General features: G+C 37.9%; 2 protein-coding genes across 2 annotated transcripts in view; one reads left to right on the top strand and one right to left on the bottom strand.

Annotated features, from left to right (window-relative positions):
- The window catches only part of LOC106729120 (spermatogenesis-associated protein 31D4-like), a 154161-nt gene that overhangs the window by 63970 nt on the left and 73604 nt on the right, over positions 1 to 16587 (top strand).
- LOC102508850 (60S ribosomal protein L37a) lies at positions 180 to 569 on the bottom strand. Its single transcript, XM_006180796.3, has one exon. It carries the CDS (start codon positions 514 to 516, stop codon positions 238 to 240), a length of 279 nt encoding a protein of 92 aa, XP_006180858.2. The 5' UTR covers positions 517 to 569; the 3' UTR covers positions 180 to 237.

Here is a 16587-nt window from a genome sequence, read left to right as displayed (position 1 = left end):
ATAATGATCTTTTCACTGCATTAGGAAGACCACTGTTACTAAAGATGTATCAGTCAAATCCCTTACATGCCAGTGCCCTCCCCACAAGAACGTGGTGTGACAGTCACATCACTCTCCTATGTATCTCTTGAATTTGTCTCTTTAATCCATCACCCTCATCACTCTTTTTTTTGTTGTTGTTGTTATGTAAATTAACCCATTTATTATAGGCTAGCAATGTTTCAAATGGTGGTGCTTCTACTGGTCCTTCAATTCCTTCAGTCTTCTGATGGCAGACTTTACTGTGATGGCAGAAGTAGTGTTGTAGGTCCAGGCACCACCAGCTACCGTTTTCATGCAGGAACCACAGTGCCAGATGCCCACGGCTCGTCTCTTCGTCTTGGTTTTGCCGCAGAAGGAGCAAGTGTACTTTGCGTGCTGGCTGATTTCAATTTTCTTCACCATTTTCTGGAGGGAGGCACCATAACGGGTCCTGTATTTACCGACGATTCCGACCTTCTTGGTGCGTTTGGCCATGTCGGAACAAACAAGACCGAGCCCAGACAGCCACCCTCATCACTCTTAATTCAAGCCACCCTTGATTTCCCTCTCAGTTTAATGAACAATTCTGAGTCCCATGTTTTGTCTTCCTCCAGTTTTTCTCCATGCTGGAGTGACCACTGCCCCACTTAAAGCTCTTTAGTAACACCCCATCACCCATAGCAGAAAGTCTAACTCCCAAAGATGACATCCAGAGTCCTCTCCAATTGGGCTTCTCCCAGTTTCTAGACTAATTTCTGGCATGCCCTAACCAGCCTCCCCCTTCACCACTGTCTCCGTTGTTTTGATCCTGCCAGAGTTCTCTAAACTGTCCATGTTGGTGCATAGACCTGAATTCTCTTTAGAGCTCTAGCCTTGAGTTTTACCACCACTCCTTTCTAGTCTCAGCCATACTGAGTGACATGCAGTTCATCAATATGCCTTGTTCTTGTTTGCCTCTGGGCTTTTGCACATGTTTCCTCTGTCTGGACTATTTTTCCTTTCTCTGCCTACCCAGCTCCCTGGCCTTCTCCTTGCCAGGTTGATTTCTACTGACCCTTCTCTGATTCCCTGAGGGTGAATTTAGTGCCTCTCCTATGTGCTCTCCTGGCACCCTGTGCTTGTCTTTTTGATAACAGATGTACCATCCGTAATTGCCTCTAAACTTGACTATCTTAGCCACTAAACTAAACTCCTTATTCATAGCTGCGAACACAGCAATGAATACAGTGCACAGCACACAGAAAGTACTTGGGAAATATTTGTTGATGAATGAACTTGGGAAGTATTTGTTGATGAATGAATGAAGAATCGAAGTTTCATGATAACCCTAATGCATAGGCAGGGTAAACATTTTTGGCCACATTTTAGGATATGGAAATTGAGGTTGACTTCACCAAGGTTATGTTGCATTCTGACTGCAGATCTAGTGCTACTTACTATAAATGCCTCAGTCCTTCATTCATCCCACGTTATATCGTTTCACAACTATTCCACAGATTTGAAGGCCTGCTGTGTGGCTCTGTGTTGGGCTCTATTATAGGTGTTGGATTGACATAGTCTCTCTTATAGAGCTGACATCCTAGAAGAAAAGATTATCAATCAACAGGTAACAAAACAGTGTTGAGTAGAGGTCAGTTCTGTGAAGGAAATGTGATGTGGCGATGTGGTAGAGTGGTGATGTGTAGGGGAGAGTGGTTCTTTAGAAATGGAGGTCAGGCAGTGCTCCTTGAAGGGAGTGACATTTGAGTGAGACCTGAAAGATAAGGAGCCGGTCATGAGATAAGGAGCCTCATGAGATAAGGAGCTGGTCATGAGACAAGGCAAGGGAGAAGGAAGAACCCTCCTGGCAAAGGGAAGAGTATGTGCAAAGCCCTGAAAAGGGGAAGAACTCAGTGTGTCCAAGGACCAGGAAGCAGGCCAGAATGGCATGATCATAGTGAGTAATGGGGAAAGTGAAGAGAATAGCGTCAGTCTGGGTCATGTTGGGCTGGTAGATCCTAGCCAAGAGTTTGGAAATGGAAAGCAATGAAATATTTAAAGAGCAGGGATTGGCAGTTACTTAACCTGGACTGTGATAGAGCAGGAATCCTAATGATACAGGAGATTTAGATGATGAGGATTTCAGGAGATAAAAATCCCAGGTAATTTGGAAAATGTAGTCTCATAGGATAAGAGCTCTAGAATCAGTGTCGAAACAGTGGTCATTTTCACCGGAGAATTTCAGCTGCTTTTATAAACCATGATTGTGGTTTCTACCAGTACCTTCAGTGACTGCTGGACAGCTCTTTCATAATGTCCTGCAATTTAGGTCTAAAGATAGGTCTGTTGACTTGCCCACCTACCCTACCATGCAGTGGTACCCTCCTTCTTTATTAATGATCCATTTAATTTCTTAAGTTATAGGCATCCTGAATGACAGCCCAGTAACAAAAACCCAGCTGACCACCAAGTCCTGACATTTTTGACTACCCGAGTGTTTCTCAGATTCAGCTTCATCACTCTTGTCTGTCTTCAGGTTCTCATCTGCTGTCACCAGGACTTTTGCAGCAACCTCCTAAATTATCATTAGTCCATCTTCACCCCAGTCTCATTTCACACTACCAAATGCAAACTCTTTTATATTTGTTTTTTACCAAATGCAAACTCTTTTATATTTCATCTCCAATACAAAAGTAACACTCTGTTGTTAAATAGCCAGATCCTACTACTGAATGAAAATCCAGTGTGTATCCTTCTATACTTTCTTCTATGATTATATACCCATTTACATAAATTGGATTATAATATAGTCCTGTTTGGTGATTTGCCTTTTTATTTAGCAGATTGTATTTTTCTTAATTAATAAACACACAGCTACATCATTTTGGGTGGCTTTATATTATTCCATTATATAGATGTACTGTTATTTACTGAACTATTTCCCTTTTGAAAGCCATTCAGATTCTTTTGCATTCATGAATGATATTATATTGAACATATTTCTATATTTTTCTACTTGTATCTCTTTCTGTCTCACTTTCTTCAAAAGATTTACTTAATATAGAGCTCTTGATCACACATAATTTCTTTTAATATTGTGTGGTTTCACAATGTATAATTGTTTTTAATTGGAAATTTTTTGGCATGAGGTGTGAAACAATGTTTTGAATTTTATGGTTCCTAAAATGGTTGACCAGCTTTCTCAATATTATTTATAATTTAATCCCACCTTTCTCCAATGATTCAAGGTGCCAACACTGTCATACACTGAATTCTTGGGTCTGTTTCTGAGCTAGCTATTCTATTCATCAATCAGACTACACATTCTAGTGAAAATGTCCTGTTATTTTTAATCTAGTGGCTTCTAATAGGTTTTAATATTTGATAGACCAAGTCCTCCTCTTTGCTCCTTATTTATTTATTTACTTTTGTGTGTGGCAGAGATTTACTATTTCTCCCACATTTTATTTTTCAAATAAAATTTAGCATCATTGTATCAAGTTTCAAAAAACATTTGTTGAGATTTTTATGTTGATTGTATTAAATTTATACATTATTTTGGAAGAATTTGCCATCTGCAGAACTATCCTTCTAAACTAAATCTGGTCTTATCATTATCCTGCTTAAAAAACCTATAATAGCTCCCCCTAAAGGGAAAGTCATTTTTTTTTGCATGACCTGTAACACATTATACATTTTGACCCCTGCATAACTTCCCTTGTGCTTCAGAGATTGAGAAAATCTTTCATTACACTACCTCAAAAAATATGGAGTAGTCATTGGAATCTCAGCATTAGGGCAGTTGGGGAGGTGGGTAGCAGAAAATGTACTGGCAGGTTGAAGATGTCATTTGGAAATCTATATTTACCTAATTTGCAGTTGTAACTGGAGCCAGGAGCTCCTAAACCTGATTGCATTTTGACCTGGAAGTCCATCCAGGGGAAGATCATCAGTTCTAACCTACAAGCATTCCAAGAAAATGTGCGTGATCAAGGCTATCTTTCTCTTAAGTCTTGGGAAAACTGTGACTTTCTAAAGTTTGGCTCCAGCCTCTTGACATTGAAGAAGAAAATTCCACTAACTGCAGAATAAGTAATTTGGCTGCTTTGTGTTTAGCCTGTGGCTTAATCTCTAAACCCTGGCCCCAGTAAAAGTTTCTGTTGGCTCTGTTTATCTCTCCTCACCCTTCGTTGTTCTCCATGTGTTTCCCTGTTCTTTGCCACGTACAAATCTGGTGGTGGAGATCTGGGTCAGTGATAGTGGGTGAGCGAGAGGGAAATGAGGGAACAGGGAGAGACATTAAGAAAACTAAGTTGGCAATGTTAAAACTGAGAGAAGACTTAACAGTCTTTTTAAAAATTTAATTTGTAAAGTTTAAAAATTATTTTTAGTTAATTAAATTTTCAACTGTCCTTGGAGACATATTATAACAAGTAAGAATTCAAATGCAAACACTCTTGTGGGATACAGATAATGATTTTTTAGACATCCAGCTAGATCCTGGATACTCACAGTGTACTTGTTTATATAAACCCTGTTAGCTGGAAAATCTTATAAAAATTCAGTCACAGTATTTGAGAACTGGATTTCGTGGTTATCTTGTTAAAGTTGGGATATGAAATCAACTCCTTCATTGCCTTCAGCATTGGGAGAAGAGTAATTGCATGGGTCTTCAAACTCTAGAGACTTAATTTGGTCAGTCGTTCCAGATTTCCAAAGAGTCTTATTGGAGAGGTGCTAAAATGGGTACAATAGGTAAGCTTGTGCTTTTTTCTTCCTTTAATTTTTTTTTTTGCCTTTTATTTCCTAAAGTTGATATTGATATTGAGTAACAAAATAATGAAAAGATGAGCAGAACAAAAACAGGAATAGGAGAAGTTGGATGCAATTTATAAACTAGATCATCATCATTAAATAATCAAAAGCTTGGTATCATAGTCTGTATAAGTTGAAATTGAATTGCTGTAAAGTCAAAATGATGCCGAAAAGTTTATTGACCTTTATTTCCAATGTATGTTGTTTTCTGGATGTCCTACCTGTGTTTCTGCAAAGAGGATCCTCCTGCTTCACAGTCACTTTTAAGATGAAGTTGTGAAGCTGTATAACTATTAACTGCTAGGGGAATTGACATATCTTGGAGACTGATCTTTCAAAAGTCCAGAATATCTATTTCAGACCAGTGAAACTATGATCATAATTTATCAATTGTTAAGCATAACAAGTAAAGGAAGAAATGGAAAGAGCACGTATAATACAGTTTTCATCCTTAGAAAATGTTGTATACGCACCACAAGGCTGGTTTCCCCTTCTGAGTACAGAAGCTTAGTTGTATAAGCACGAATGAAAAAAAAAATTAACCAAGCCATTTGGCTCTCCCAAGATCATGAATTATAGAGCAAGGGGTTCAAGGACACTGATTACCCATATAACCCTGCAGGGTGTTGAACTGAGCTTGGCTGGAGGTCCCAGCAGGGCAGTAGAGGACAGAAAGTAATGAGATGCCTGGGCAGTAGGGTAGCTTATCAGCTGCTCAGCTGAGAAGCCCTGGTGCCTGGATGAGGCTGATGTGACTCACTGATTCAACTCGAAGCAGGAAGAACGGTGAACGAGGAAGGGACTGAAGAGCAACAGAAGATGGTGGGAGACACATGAGATAAAAAGCAGTCTTCACAGAGGGTTTTATTTAACCAGGGCTGAGAGTTAGAAATATATATGTATCTGCCATTTGTCCACTTATTTGAAAGGACTTTCCAGTAGAAATTGGAAGGGAATTTCATGCAGTAGAACAAGTACATGCATAGACACACCAGTAAGTCATGCCCTTTGCATAGAGGAGATGCAAAGTTATCAACATTATAGAACCTCTACTCAAATGTAGAGACTTTTTTCCATTAATAAAAGAATATTTCAAATATACACTGAAGTAAAGAGGAAAGTGTACTCATTTTGCCCAGCTTCACCAATGATCAATTGTGTCTGTATAATCTTGGAGAAAATTCTTTTTGATAAAGGAAGTTGGCATGAGAAGAGACCTGGAAAACACACTCTGACGAGGGGGTGGCTGAAGCCCACGTTGTCGGCAGGGCTCCCTGAATCCCTCCAGGGTGACATTATTACAGCATTACTGTGTTACTTGTTAAATGAAAGGTATTAGCTTTCTGGATAATCAGGTAATCAAAAAGTGGTTACTGCTTTGACTTTTTATTACAGGTTCTTCAGCCACTTACATTTAAATTTTTTTTTAATATATCATTATTTTAAACACACATCATTATTTTAATTATATCCAACTAAATATACCTGCATCTATCTCCTCAGCATGCATCATTATGTACTTTGCTAAAAAGAACTTTAAATCAAATTGCATACCAACATTCTTTATTATAATTTATGTGCACATATCTGAAGCAGATATATACATTTTGGAGATTAATTACCAAGAAGTTTGTTTAGACTTTCAGTAAATGTGAAACTTAACTTAAACTTCAGTTCACTTGGGTATTTATAATATGATGACATTATGTTACTGTTTTCTTATCTAAGGAGAGTATGGGTACATGAAGAGGAGTCATTACAGTTACCAGAACCATTCGTGCCCAAGTCCTTACAATTTTTTTCATTTCTTTTGGTTCCCCCTGAAACTCACTCTTTTTGGATTATGCCAAATAGTGGACTGAAAGATTGTTTGTGACTCAGTCCCAGTCAGATGAAAACAATATTGCTGTTATAGGAATAGAAGAAAATATAGCCTTTAGTGACTGCTTTTAGCTCCTGTTGAAGAATCTTAGCTCTTTTTACCCAGTAGTCTGTCACTTTTTATATCTGCTTTTGCATCACTCGGAGCTCGACATAAGTAAGTCTTACTGCTGGCGTTTGACATATGATGGAGTAGTGCAAAGATCCTTAAACTAGAATTCAGCATGCAGCTCTTATGTTCTAGCCAGCAGTCTGCTATCCACTACTACCCTACCCCTCTGGCTGTTTGAAACAAACTGATCCACTAAATAAACTCAAGCAAAGTCTTGGTCTCTAGCGTTATTGGAGACAACCAGTTGGTCCAATTTGCTAGTGTCTTGATGAATTTCCATAGTCTAGATTCCAAATCTTGAATCCTTACTTTTCCCCAATCCATATTCCCTGGTTTGGGCATATTTCTTTACTTCCTCCAGTATATGAACAAAAGCTTTCCTATACGGTTTCTGGATTAACTCATGTCTCAAGCCCTGGCACCTCTTATTTTCTCCAGGGAGGCTGCTTGATGTCAGAGCAGCTCTGCACTGTTCCCCACCGCCCTCCTTTAAATGGGGGTTAGGAGTTAAAAACTGGATTACTCTGTGACCTACCTGAATGTATCAATTATATTCTCTAATCTCAGCTTCATCCCAGCTGAGGGATCTGGGACTCGGTCATCTCTAAGGGCCCTTTGGTAGCATCTTGTTTTGTTTGTTTGCCATATTTGCCGTATTTTTTTTTAATATTATGCAATTATGTATGATCATTTTCTCATTGTAAAAGTTTTACACAGTACACACATACACAGAAAATGGCTACAGAGTCCCTTTAACTTTCCTGCCCCTCCCACCTACTCCCTTTTATAGCCAAAGATAACTGCCCATATTAACGTTCCTTGATTAATTTGTCTAATAAAACTTTGCTTCCTCGTGGCCTTTTCGCAGCGATGATTTGTACATTCTATTTTGGATGCGGTTAGTCATTCACGAGGCTGTGCTGGTGAGAAACGGTGTGGGTGATCTAAAAGGCACAAGTGTTCAGCAGAAGATTTGAAATATGAAAAATGAATTGTTCTCCTTGGCTTGAATAAGAGTCTGTGAAGTTAGTTCTCTCCTTTTCCAATGACAGGGAAATCGGGGTTGGGAAAGGAGATGGTGGTGAGAAGAGTAGAGAGAGGGGGAAAAATGTTCTGTCACCTTTCAGACACCAGTGTGTAAAACTCGTCATTCAGAGATTTTATTTTCTTCTTTGCAGTAGCCCATGAAACTTAGGTGGTGAATGGTATTTTTTGGATTATGTTTTGTGATTCCAGTGACTAAATTTTCCATTGACTGGAGTGAATGATAACCTAGACTGTGATAAAATTCTACATAAATAGATGTCTCCCTTAAAAAATGTTCTCTATTAAACTGATAGAATATGATAATTTCTAGTGGCAAATTATTATATTAACAAAAGAGTACTTTAGAGCAAAATTTAAAGAAATAGAAATAAATTGGTATGCTCTGGTTCCCTTGTTAGTAGCATTACCTATTATCAATAGCTATCAATAGTACTATTGTAGAAAACAGTTTTTACCTTACCCTGAATCAGATCCCTTCTAGAGTGAATGTAGTTTTAAGACTTCTTGGAAAGTGATCAGAATGGCATATGAAGCTCTTGGAGTTTCCTGTATGTTGTTAATCTCTTTGCTTTCACGGATGGTACTTAGAACTCATTCTTCATAAGCATTTATAAGAATGAATCCCATTTTTGGTTTCAGTGTCTTTGCTTCCTTGCGCCACGCAAAATCAGAGGAAAAGAAGACAGTTCCTATGTATATTAAGCATCAACTTCAGTTAATTTCTTCCCCCAAGCAGACCAGTTTAACCCATTTTTTCTTTCATTAAAAAAAAAAATCAGTGACTAGTACACAATGCCAAAATACTAAAGATTATCCATTACTGAAAGCAAACAATTTTGCACTTCAGATTCTATACTCAAGAAAAGTTGTGGTCCAGTGAGAAGACAACATAAAGATTTGTTGATCATGACCACAGACCCTCTTTGAAAGTAATTCTCAAAATATACTGCTGTAAAACAACAAGAAAACCAAAATGAACACAGCAATGAAAAAGATCTAGACCAAAAAACACTTAAAAGTATAGCTGAGTCTGAAGGACTATTGAGGCATATATAGAAACAGTTGCAGTAATAATATGCGACTGAGATCCCAACCCGTAAGTAGGAGATGCGGGAGTACATGGGCAAGAGACTAGGAAACAAAGCTGGGGCCAGAACTGAAGGTGTCTTAAGAGTTTTGCCAGGAGAATAATCAGAGATACTGGGTATTTCTATACATTAAGATATATACAGTTAAATGTGAATGTTAAAATTTCAAGGCAGTCCATAAGAATAATAGGAGAATATGTACTTTTTAAAAACATTTTAAAAAGAAGGAAAAAATAGAACAACTAGATTGTTCCACAAAAGGCAGGGAACAGAAAAGAGACTGAATACAAAAGAATGATAAATAGAAAACTAAAAATAGGTGGTCAGAAATAAGGCAAACATATAATTGGTCACTTATAAATGTTACTTAATTTGACTTAATGGCTTAAATTTTCCTTTGCAACACAGACTTTAGACAACATAAAGGAAAAAAATCAACTTTGTGCTGTAAAGACATGTGACACCCCCAAAGAAAAATAATACAAAAAGTTTTCCAAGAATATGCAATAATCATGAAGTTGTGTGCAGGACAAAGTTATAAAATATAAAGGAAAGGAAAGGAAAAGAAAGAATAATGAAAATAAAAAGAGAAATGGATAACTCACAGTCATAGTGGGAGAATTTAATACAACTTTCTAAAAAATGAATAAATCCAGAAGACAATTTTAAAACACATTTAATAATCCTACTGTAAAATATATAATTTGCATATTTTAAATATTTATAAACTTCATCAAATAGAAAATTTCGTGACTTTTGAACATCCATGAAACATACACAAATTTGACCATGTGTTAATCTACTAGAAAACCTCCATAAATTCCAAAGAGCAGAAATCATAGTTCATATTCTCTGAATAAAATGCAGTAAAATTATAATAATAAAAGGAGACTACTCTAGCCCTAATCTACCCGTTTAAAAAAAAAAAAGGATGCACTCTTCTAAATAACTCTTAAACAGGGAACAAAGACAGAAACTATTAACCATTTACACATAAACAAAAATAAAAGCTCTGGCAATCAACACTTGTTGGCTATGGCTAAGGAAATTTTATAGCTTTAATTCATTTATTAGAAAATAAGAAGGGATTAAAAACTCAGCAATTGAGAAAAGCAGCAGTAAAATAAATAAGAATGTACAAAAATAGAGATAATACATTAAATTAATGACATAGAAATAGGAATTAATGACATAGAAATAGGAAAAATAAACTTTGTCTATAAAACTGAAAGCCACTTCTTTGAAGTGATATGTAAAGTAGATAAAACCTTTGATAAGTCTGATCAAGAAGAAAAGAGGAAAGGTGCAAATACAGTTTAGAAACAGGCAAAGAAGCCTTAATTACAGATTCAGAGGAAAGAGAAAAAAATATAAAAGTATAATGTATTTGACTTTGAAATAAATTCAGAATCTATTTGAAAAGAGAGGACTTTTATAGGAAAGTATAAATTACTAATATTATTTCAAGAGGTGGTAGAAAACCTAAAAAGAGCAATAATCATAGAAGAAATTGATGAGGTAACTTTAAAAAATCTACCCCCAAAAGATAAAAACTTTGACTATGTTATGGGCTTTAAATCTTCAAATACTTAAGAACTAGTTAGTCCCTACTATAAATAAATAGAAGGAGTTCAACCCAACTCAACTATCAATTCTGTATAGTTGAGGTACCAAAACTGACGATGACTGCGCACATACACAAAATGACCACTTTCAGCCAATCTGCCTTGTGAACATACATATAGAACTCTAAGTAAAATATTATCAAATTGAATTCATTGCCAAGTAGTATTAATCCCAGGAATGAAATAATGGTTGAACACTAGGAAATCTATTGATCTATTTTACTACATTAAAAAGTTAAAGTTAAAAATACTACTCAGCCATAAAAAAGGATAAAATAATGCCATTTGCAGCAACATGGATGTACCTGGAGAATGTCATTCTAAGTAAAGTAAGACAGAAAGAGAAAGAAAAATACCATATGATATTACTCATATGTGAAATCTAAAGAAGAGGACACTAATGAACTCATCTACAAAACAGAAACAGACTCGAAGACATAGTAAGCAATTATGGTTACTAGGGGAAAGGGAGTGGGAAGGGATAAATTTGGGAGTTTGAGATTTGCAAATGTTAGCCACTATATTTAAAAATAGATTAAAATTTTTTTCTTCTGTATAGCACAGGAAACTATATTCATTATCTTATAACAACCTTTAATGAAAAACAATATGAAAACGAATATATACATGTATATGCATGACTGGGACCTTGTGCCGTACACCAGAAATTGACACATTGTAACTGACAATACTTCAATTTAAGAAAAAAAAGGCTGAGTTGTAAAGGGATGTTAAAGGTTTGTCCAAGTTTCTTTACATAACTTTAAGTACACTGTATTAGTGCTAACTTTTGATTTTGAAAAAGTATGAAGAGATGCTTAAAGTATAAAAAATTATATTCTTCACTACTTGTAAACACATGAGGAATAAATATTTACTTGGGAATAAAAAATGAGAGGAAAAACCATTGGTTCATCCCAGTAGTGCTAAAAAACATATATGTCAACAGCAATTTGTGATTTAAAATAATTAAAACAAAATGACTTCTAGGCTAGTCAGAGAAAGAAACGTCCTTAACTTACTAGAGGGTATCTACCAGAAATCTAAAGCAAATACAAATATTTATGATAAAATAGACCATAGAATTAAAAGGAGGAACAAAACAGGAAGGCTTGTCATCACTGCTTCTACTCAAAATTGTAATGGAGGTTCTAGCTGAAGCTTTTAGGTAAGAATAAGAAATAGCATATGAAGAAATGAGTAGGATTTTGGAAAGGAAAAGACAAAATATATCACTGTATTGTATAATCTGTTTACAAAGTCCAAAAAAATCAACTGAAACGCATTAGAACACTTAAGAGTGTTTAGCAACGATTACAATATCAATTTATAAAAATCAAAGCTTATCTGGGTCTCCAGTTAAGTAATCAGAAGCAACATAAAAACCCTTCATACACAAAAGCAACAAAAACCATTATGAAATGTGCACAACTGTGTGAAGAAAAATATAAGATTTAACTGATGGACTTAGAAACTCTCTAAATGTAAGAGAAATACTGTATTTTTAAAATCTGGGAACACTTAATATTTAAAAAATATCAGTTCTCTCCAGGTAATCTATAATTCAATGTAGTCCCAATCATAATTCCAGCAGGATTTTTTAATTTACTTAGATATACTGATTAAAACTTTTTTGAGGATGTTTTGCATTTGTCTTTATTTTGTTGTTATTAATATATCTCACATATGTTTAAATTAATATTTATCTCTTTGATGTGTAGCAAAAGTTTTAAAAGAAAGAGAAAGTGTCCAATGTTAGCTATGAAGACTTTGAAAAAAGAACAATGAAGGAGGACTTGTTCCACCAGATATCAAAACATGACCTGCAGCCGTTGAAATGGGGTTGAAATGACTGGAGAAGAGATTGACAGATAAATTGTGACAGACGTTAGAGAGTCCAAAGCCCATGCAGGTATTTAGTGTACGGGGAGAGGTCACATTTCAGCTTAGAGAGCAAAGTGTGGGCTATTTAATAAGTGGAAGTATACATCAATAGATATTTTGGCAGGACCTACTGAAATTAAAACCAGCCATTTCATTCAACGCAGTGTTTCCACCATGTGCACCAAATAGTAGACACATGAATGTTTATGGCATTGTTGATTATCATAGCCCCAAACTGAAATTTATGGGCCATTTGTATTCTTGAATGCTAAGTGGCAGTTTAAAAGAATGATGAATGGAGAGTTCTGTCTACCAACCTGATTTTTTCACACATAACATTAAAAAAAAATCATAAAGTGGTAAAACCATGTATATATTTTAGTATATATAATTATACATTATAATTGTATATATTTATATGTTTATATAATACTTAAATATTTATGTACTTATATATAACTGAAAAGATATATATATATATCTCATAAAAAAGAATGGAAAGAGACTAAGTGCCTAGAGAGAATCCTGGAGATGAGGGAAGGGAGATTGTGGGGGATGGAAGGTGAACTTTCATTGCTGGTACTTACATAAACTTGCAGATAATTTGAAATGTATTGTTTACTGTATCCCTTTCATTTTAAAAACTTCTATGTTTTCAAACTTCTAATTTTAAAAATGGAAAAGTCATGATTTCACTGGTTTATATTTGATGCAGTTTGTAGATGACATACCATTACAAGAGAGACATATTTTTATTACATGTTATGCTCATTATTTTTCCACCTGATAATCTGCACTGGTGGCTGGTGTGCACATAGAACACTGGCTTCTGGGGCAGCTCCTGAGGGGCGGCATGTTCTCCCTCCAGGATCACTCTGGTTTGCTGGAAGACCACGTGCCCCATGACAAAGTGGAGGCAGAAGCGCAGAGCATCCTGCCCTGGTGCTTTTGGAGACCTCCCTGGTCTACTGAACAGAAATTCCTTTGCCATGAAGGTCAGCCCCTTGCTGTTTTGTGTGTGGCAGAGGAAAATGTTACTGGGCCTAAGAGCTTCTCTGAATTTCCCATGCAGAGAATTGCATCTCTTTACCCTTCCATGTTTGCAAGATCTGTCATTCAAAGGAGGAAGTCAAATCGTCTGAAATAACTTGCTCCACAACTAGCCATGATGGTTATCAATTCTTTGTCCTCTTCCCTGGGATGATAAAAAACTTAAACTGACCAGTATACAATTCCCAAACCAATTTGTCTATTTCTCTCTTCCTCTCTTAAAAGATAGGCACTCATCCATTTCTGTCCACAAGTTGTAAAGCATATAGTAATTTAACTTCAGATTTGTCAATATGAATACACAGAGCTTAAAAAACAGCCCTCCACCATCCCTGTCCCATAGGGGAGCATCTCTGTTTTGGAGCAGAGACGTGCGACAGAAAGGGGGCTGCACTGGGAGGCAGAGGATTTGTGTTTGAGGCCTGCCCTCTAGGACCTTCTGTAACTTCTCCTAGGCCTCCCTTTGTGTCAGCTGTAAAATGGAGAGATTAGGAAAAACAGGGAGAAATTGGGGGTGTGGGGAGACAGGGAGAGGAGTATCGGCAGTGAAGGAAAAGGGACTTTGGAAGGTATAAGGCGGCAGGCCAGCATGAGACTTTATACAAGCCCAGTGCTCCTCCTCTTACACACACACACACACACACACACACAGCTGCACACACACTTTGGATTTCTATTCTCTTTCATTTATGTTCCCTTTAAAGTAAGCATTTGAATCCCTCCTAACACAGGGAGCTCTGTTTTTTGTCACATGTACCCATTGATCCCACCAGCACCTGAGGCCTTCGATTTACTTCTACCTTCCAGGCAGCACCTGTTTTCTCCCAGGGGTGCATTTAGCTTGGTGTCGAAAGCACAGTGTGTTCCCTTTTTGTTAACTTAACCTTTGTGTTGTTTTTAAAGAGTCGGATTTGAAAGAACAGGGACCCTAGAAAGCCTGTGATATGTAAATATTTAGCCGGGCAGATAGGGATAGTAAGCATTTTCTCTCTTAACACAAAACATGATTTTATTTGCTAAGGCGGTAATCTTGTTTGATAATCCATCAGTTTTATTATCAGCTGTGTATTGAGACATAATGCCACTGGGAGATAATCAAGAACCTTCACCTGATGCTACGGGGTTGGTTACAGTGGCTGGAGGAGACAGAGTCTTCTGGAGGGGATTTTGTTACACATAGCCCTCTATTTAGTTTGATTTCCTCCAAGTGCTTTAACCATTCTGCTCCCAGCCTAGGTAAATAGGTCATCTAAAAACCTTCCAAGAAGAGGAGTCTTTGCAGGTATAGAACAGCTAAACCTGTCTCTTTACCAGGTTCCCTTAGTCATTGTTCCGTGCTCAGTGCATGAAACAAAGGAAACAGAGATATGAAGGCATTCCATTGAAGACAGTATTTAAAAAACAAACAAATCAAACCTGGAAAAGTCCAGTTTGAAAACAGAACTTCCACCCCACAGGGAACCTCAGGACCCCAGCTCTGAATACTAAGTCCAGTAAACTGGGTTAGTAAACTGAACTTTGAATGAAACCTTGATCAGCAGGACTCTCAAGGATGTAATGTAGGCTTTCTGAATCAGAGGCAACACCCCTGTAGTGTATCCTCAGAGACCCTCCCGGCCAGGTCAGTTGGAATGTACAACCCCAGGGGGCAGAACTAGAGTTCTGGAAAAAGGCAGTGTGACTTCTGACCCTGGTGGGAGGCAAGGAAGCATTCCTTTCCAGCACTCATCTTTGACAACCCCATTCTCCTCTGCCTTGAATTGATCTGCTCGGGCAGACCATGCAAAGCATCTCAACTTGAAAATCCAGTCCCCAAGTCAAAGGCCTGTGGGGTTACCTGGTTGATTTCTGGCTCCTGTAAACAGAGGCCTTGTGGCCCTACAGCGCCGTGCAGTTAGAGCGTATTCTCACATATCATCCCACATGAGCCTTTCCTGAATAAGCAGATGAGGAAACTGAGTTTCAAAAATTTAAGCGTCTTGCCCGAGTTGGTGATTTCTCCCCAACTTTTGTTCCTTTCTGATCTTCCTTTTCTCCTCCTCTTTCTCCTTGAAAGACATTTTCTTAAGAATGTAGATTCCAGACAGATATGTGGTTTTAAATCTCTGGCTCTGCTGACCTTGGGCCACTTACTTATTTTGGTATGCCTTGGTCCTCACCCGTAAAATGAGGATAACAACATTTTTAACTTTGTACGGTTATTGGGAGGATAAAGCTGGTTGATACCAGTGTAGGGTTTAGAATAGCATCTGGCACATGCGGACATACAGTAACGTTTAGTTATTGTGGCTACTGCTGTTGCTGTTTCCTTCCACTCCCCTCTTTGTCCTTTTGTCAAACATTAATTGAATGTCTTCTCTCTGATGGGCATTGTGCTGGGCCGGGAAATGAGTAAGAGGGCGTCCCTTTTCCAGGAGACTCGCTGTTTACCACAAGACGGGCCATCAGATAAGCTCAGGGGATGGGCCACATAGTAGAGGTATGTCACAGCCTCCTTGTAATCACAGATGAGCTGCTGGGCACCCATGCTTGGCTGGGAGGGCTGCCTGGAAGAGAAGACCTGGCATCTGACTGGAACATTGGAGATGAAGAGGTGTCCACGAGGCCAGCGGGCAGGCGGAGGGGCCGGCGTGCGGGGCTGTGAGAAAGACCGCGGCTTGGGAATGAGAGGCTATCCTAGTTAGCCAGGACTGCTGTAACCGCATAGCGCATGTGAGGAGGCTTACAGAACAGAAATGAGCGTTCTTACGGCCCTTGGAGGCTAGATGTCCCGGGGTTGGCAGGTTCGTTTTCCTCTGAGGTGTCTCTCCTTGGCTTGACAGCCGCCTTCTTTTTCTATCCTCACATGGTCTTGTCTCTCTATCCTGATCTCTTTTTCTCATGAGGACACGAGTCATGTTGGATTAAGACCCGCTCCTATGACCTCATGTAGCATAATTACCTCTTTCCAGGCCCTATCTCCAAACATAGTCACATTCTCAAGCACTGGGGGTTAGGGCACCCACATATGAATTTTTAGGGGGGCACAATTCATCCCGTCACAGAAGTCATCTGCTAAGCATGGGCGGGGTCAGGTGTCCATGGA

This window comes from Camelus ferus, unplaced genomic scaffold (assembly GCF_009834535.1).
Source record: "Camelus ferus isolate YT-003-E unplaced genomic scaffold, BCGSAC_Cfer_1.0 contig299, whole genome shotgun sequence".
NCBI classification, from domain to species: Eukaryota; Metazoa; Chordata; class Mammalia; order Artiodactyla; family Camelidae; genus Camelus; species Camelus ferus.
The sequence above is the reverse complement of the archived record's forward strand: the minus strand, read 5'-3'. Positions and strand labels throughout refer to the sequence as shown.

Coding starts and splice junctions, on each gene's coding strand:
- LOC102508850 (XM_006180796.3), bottom strand. CDS start 516: ATGGCCAAACGCACCAAGAAGGTCGGAATCGTCGGTAAATACAGGACC.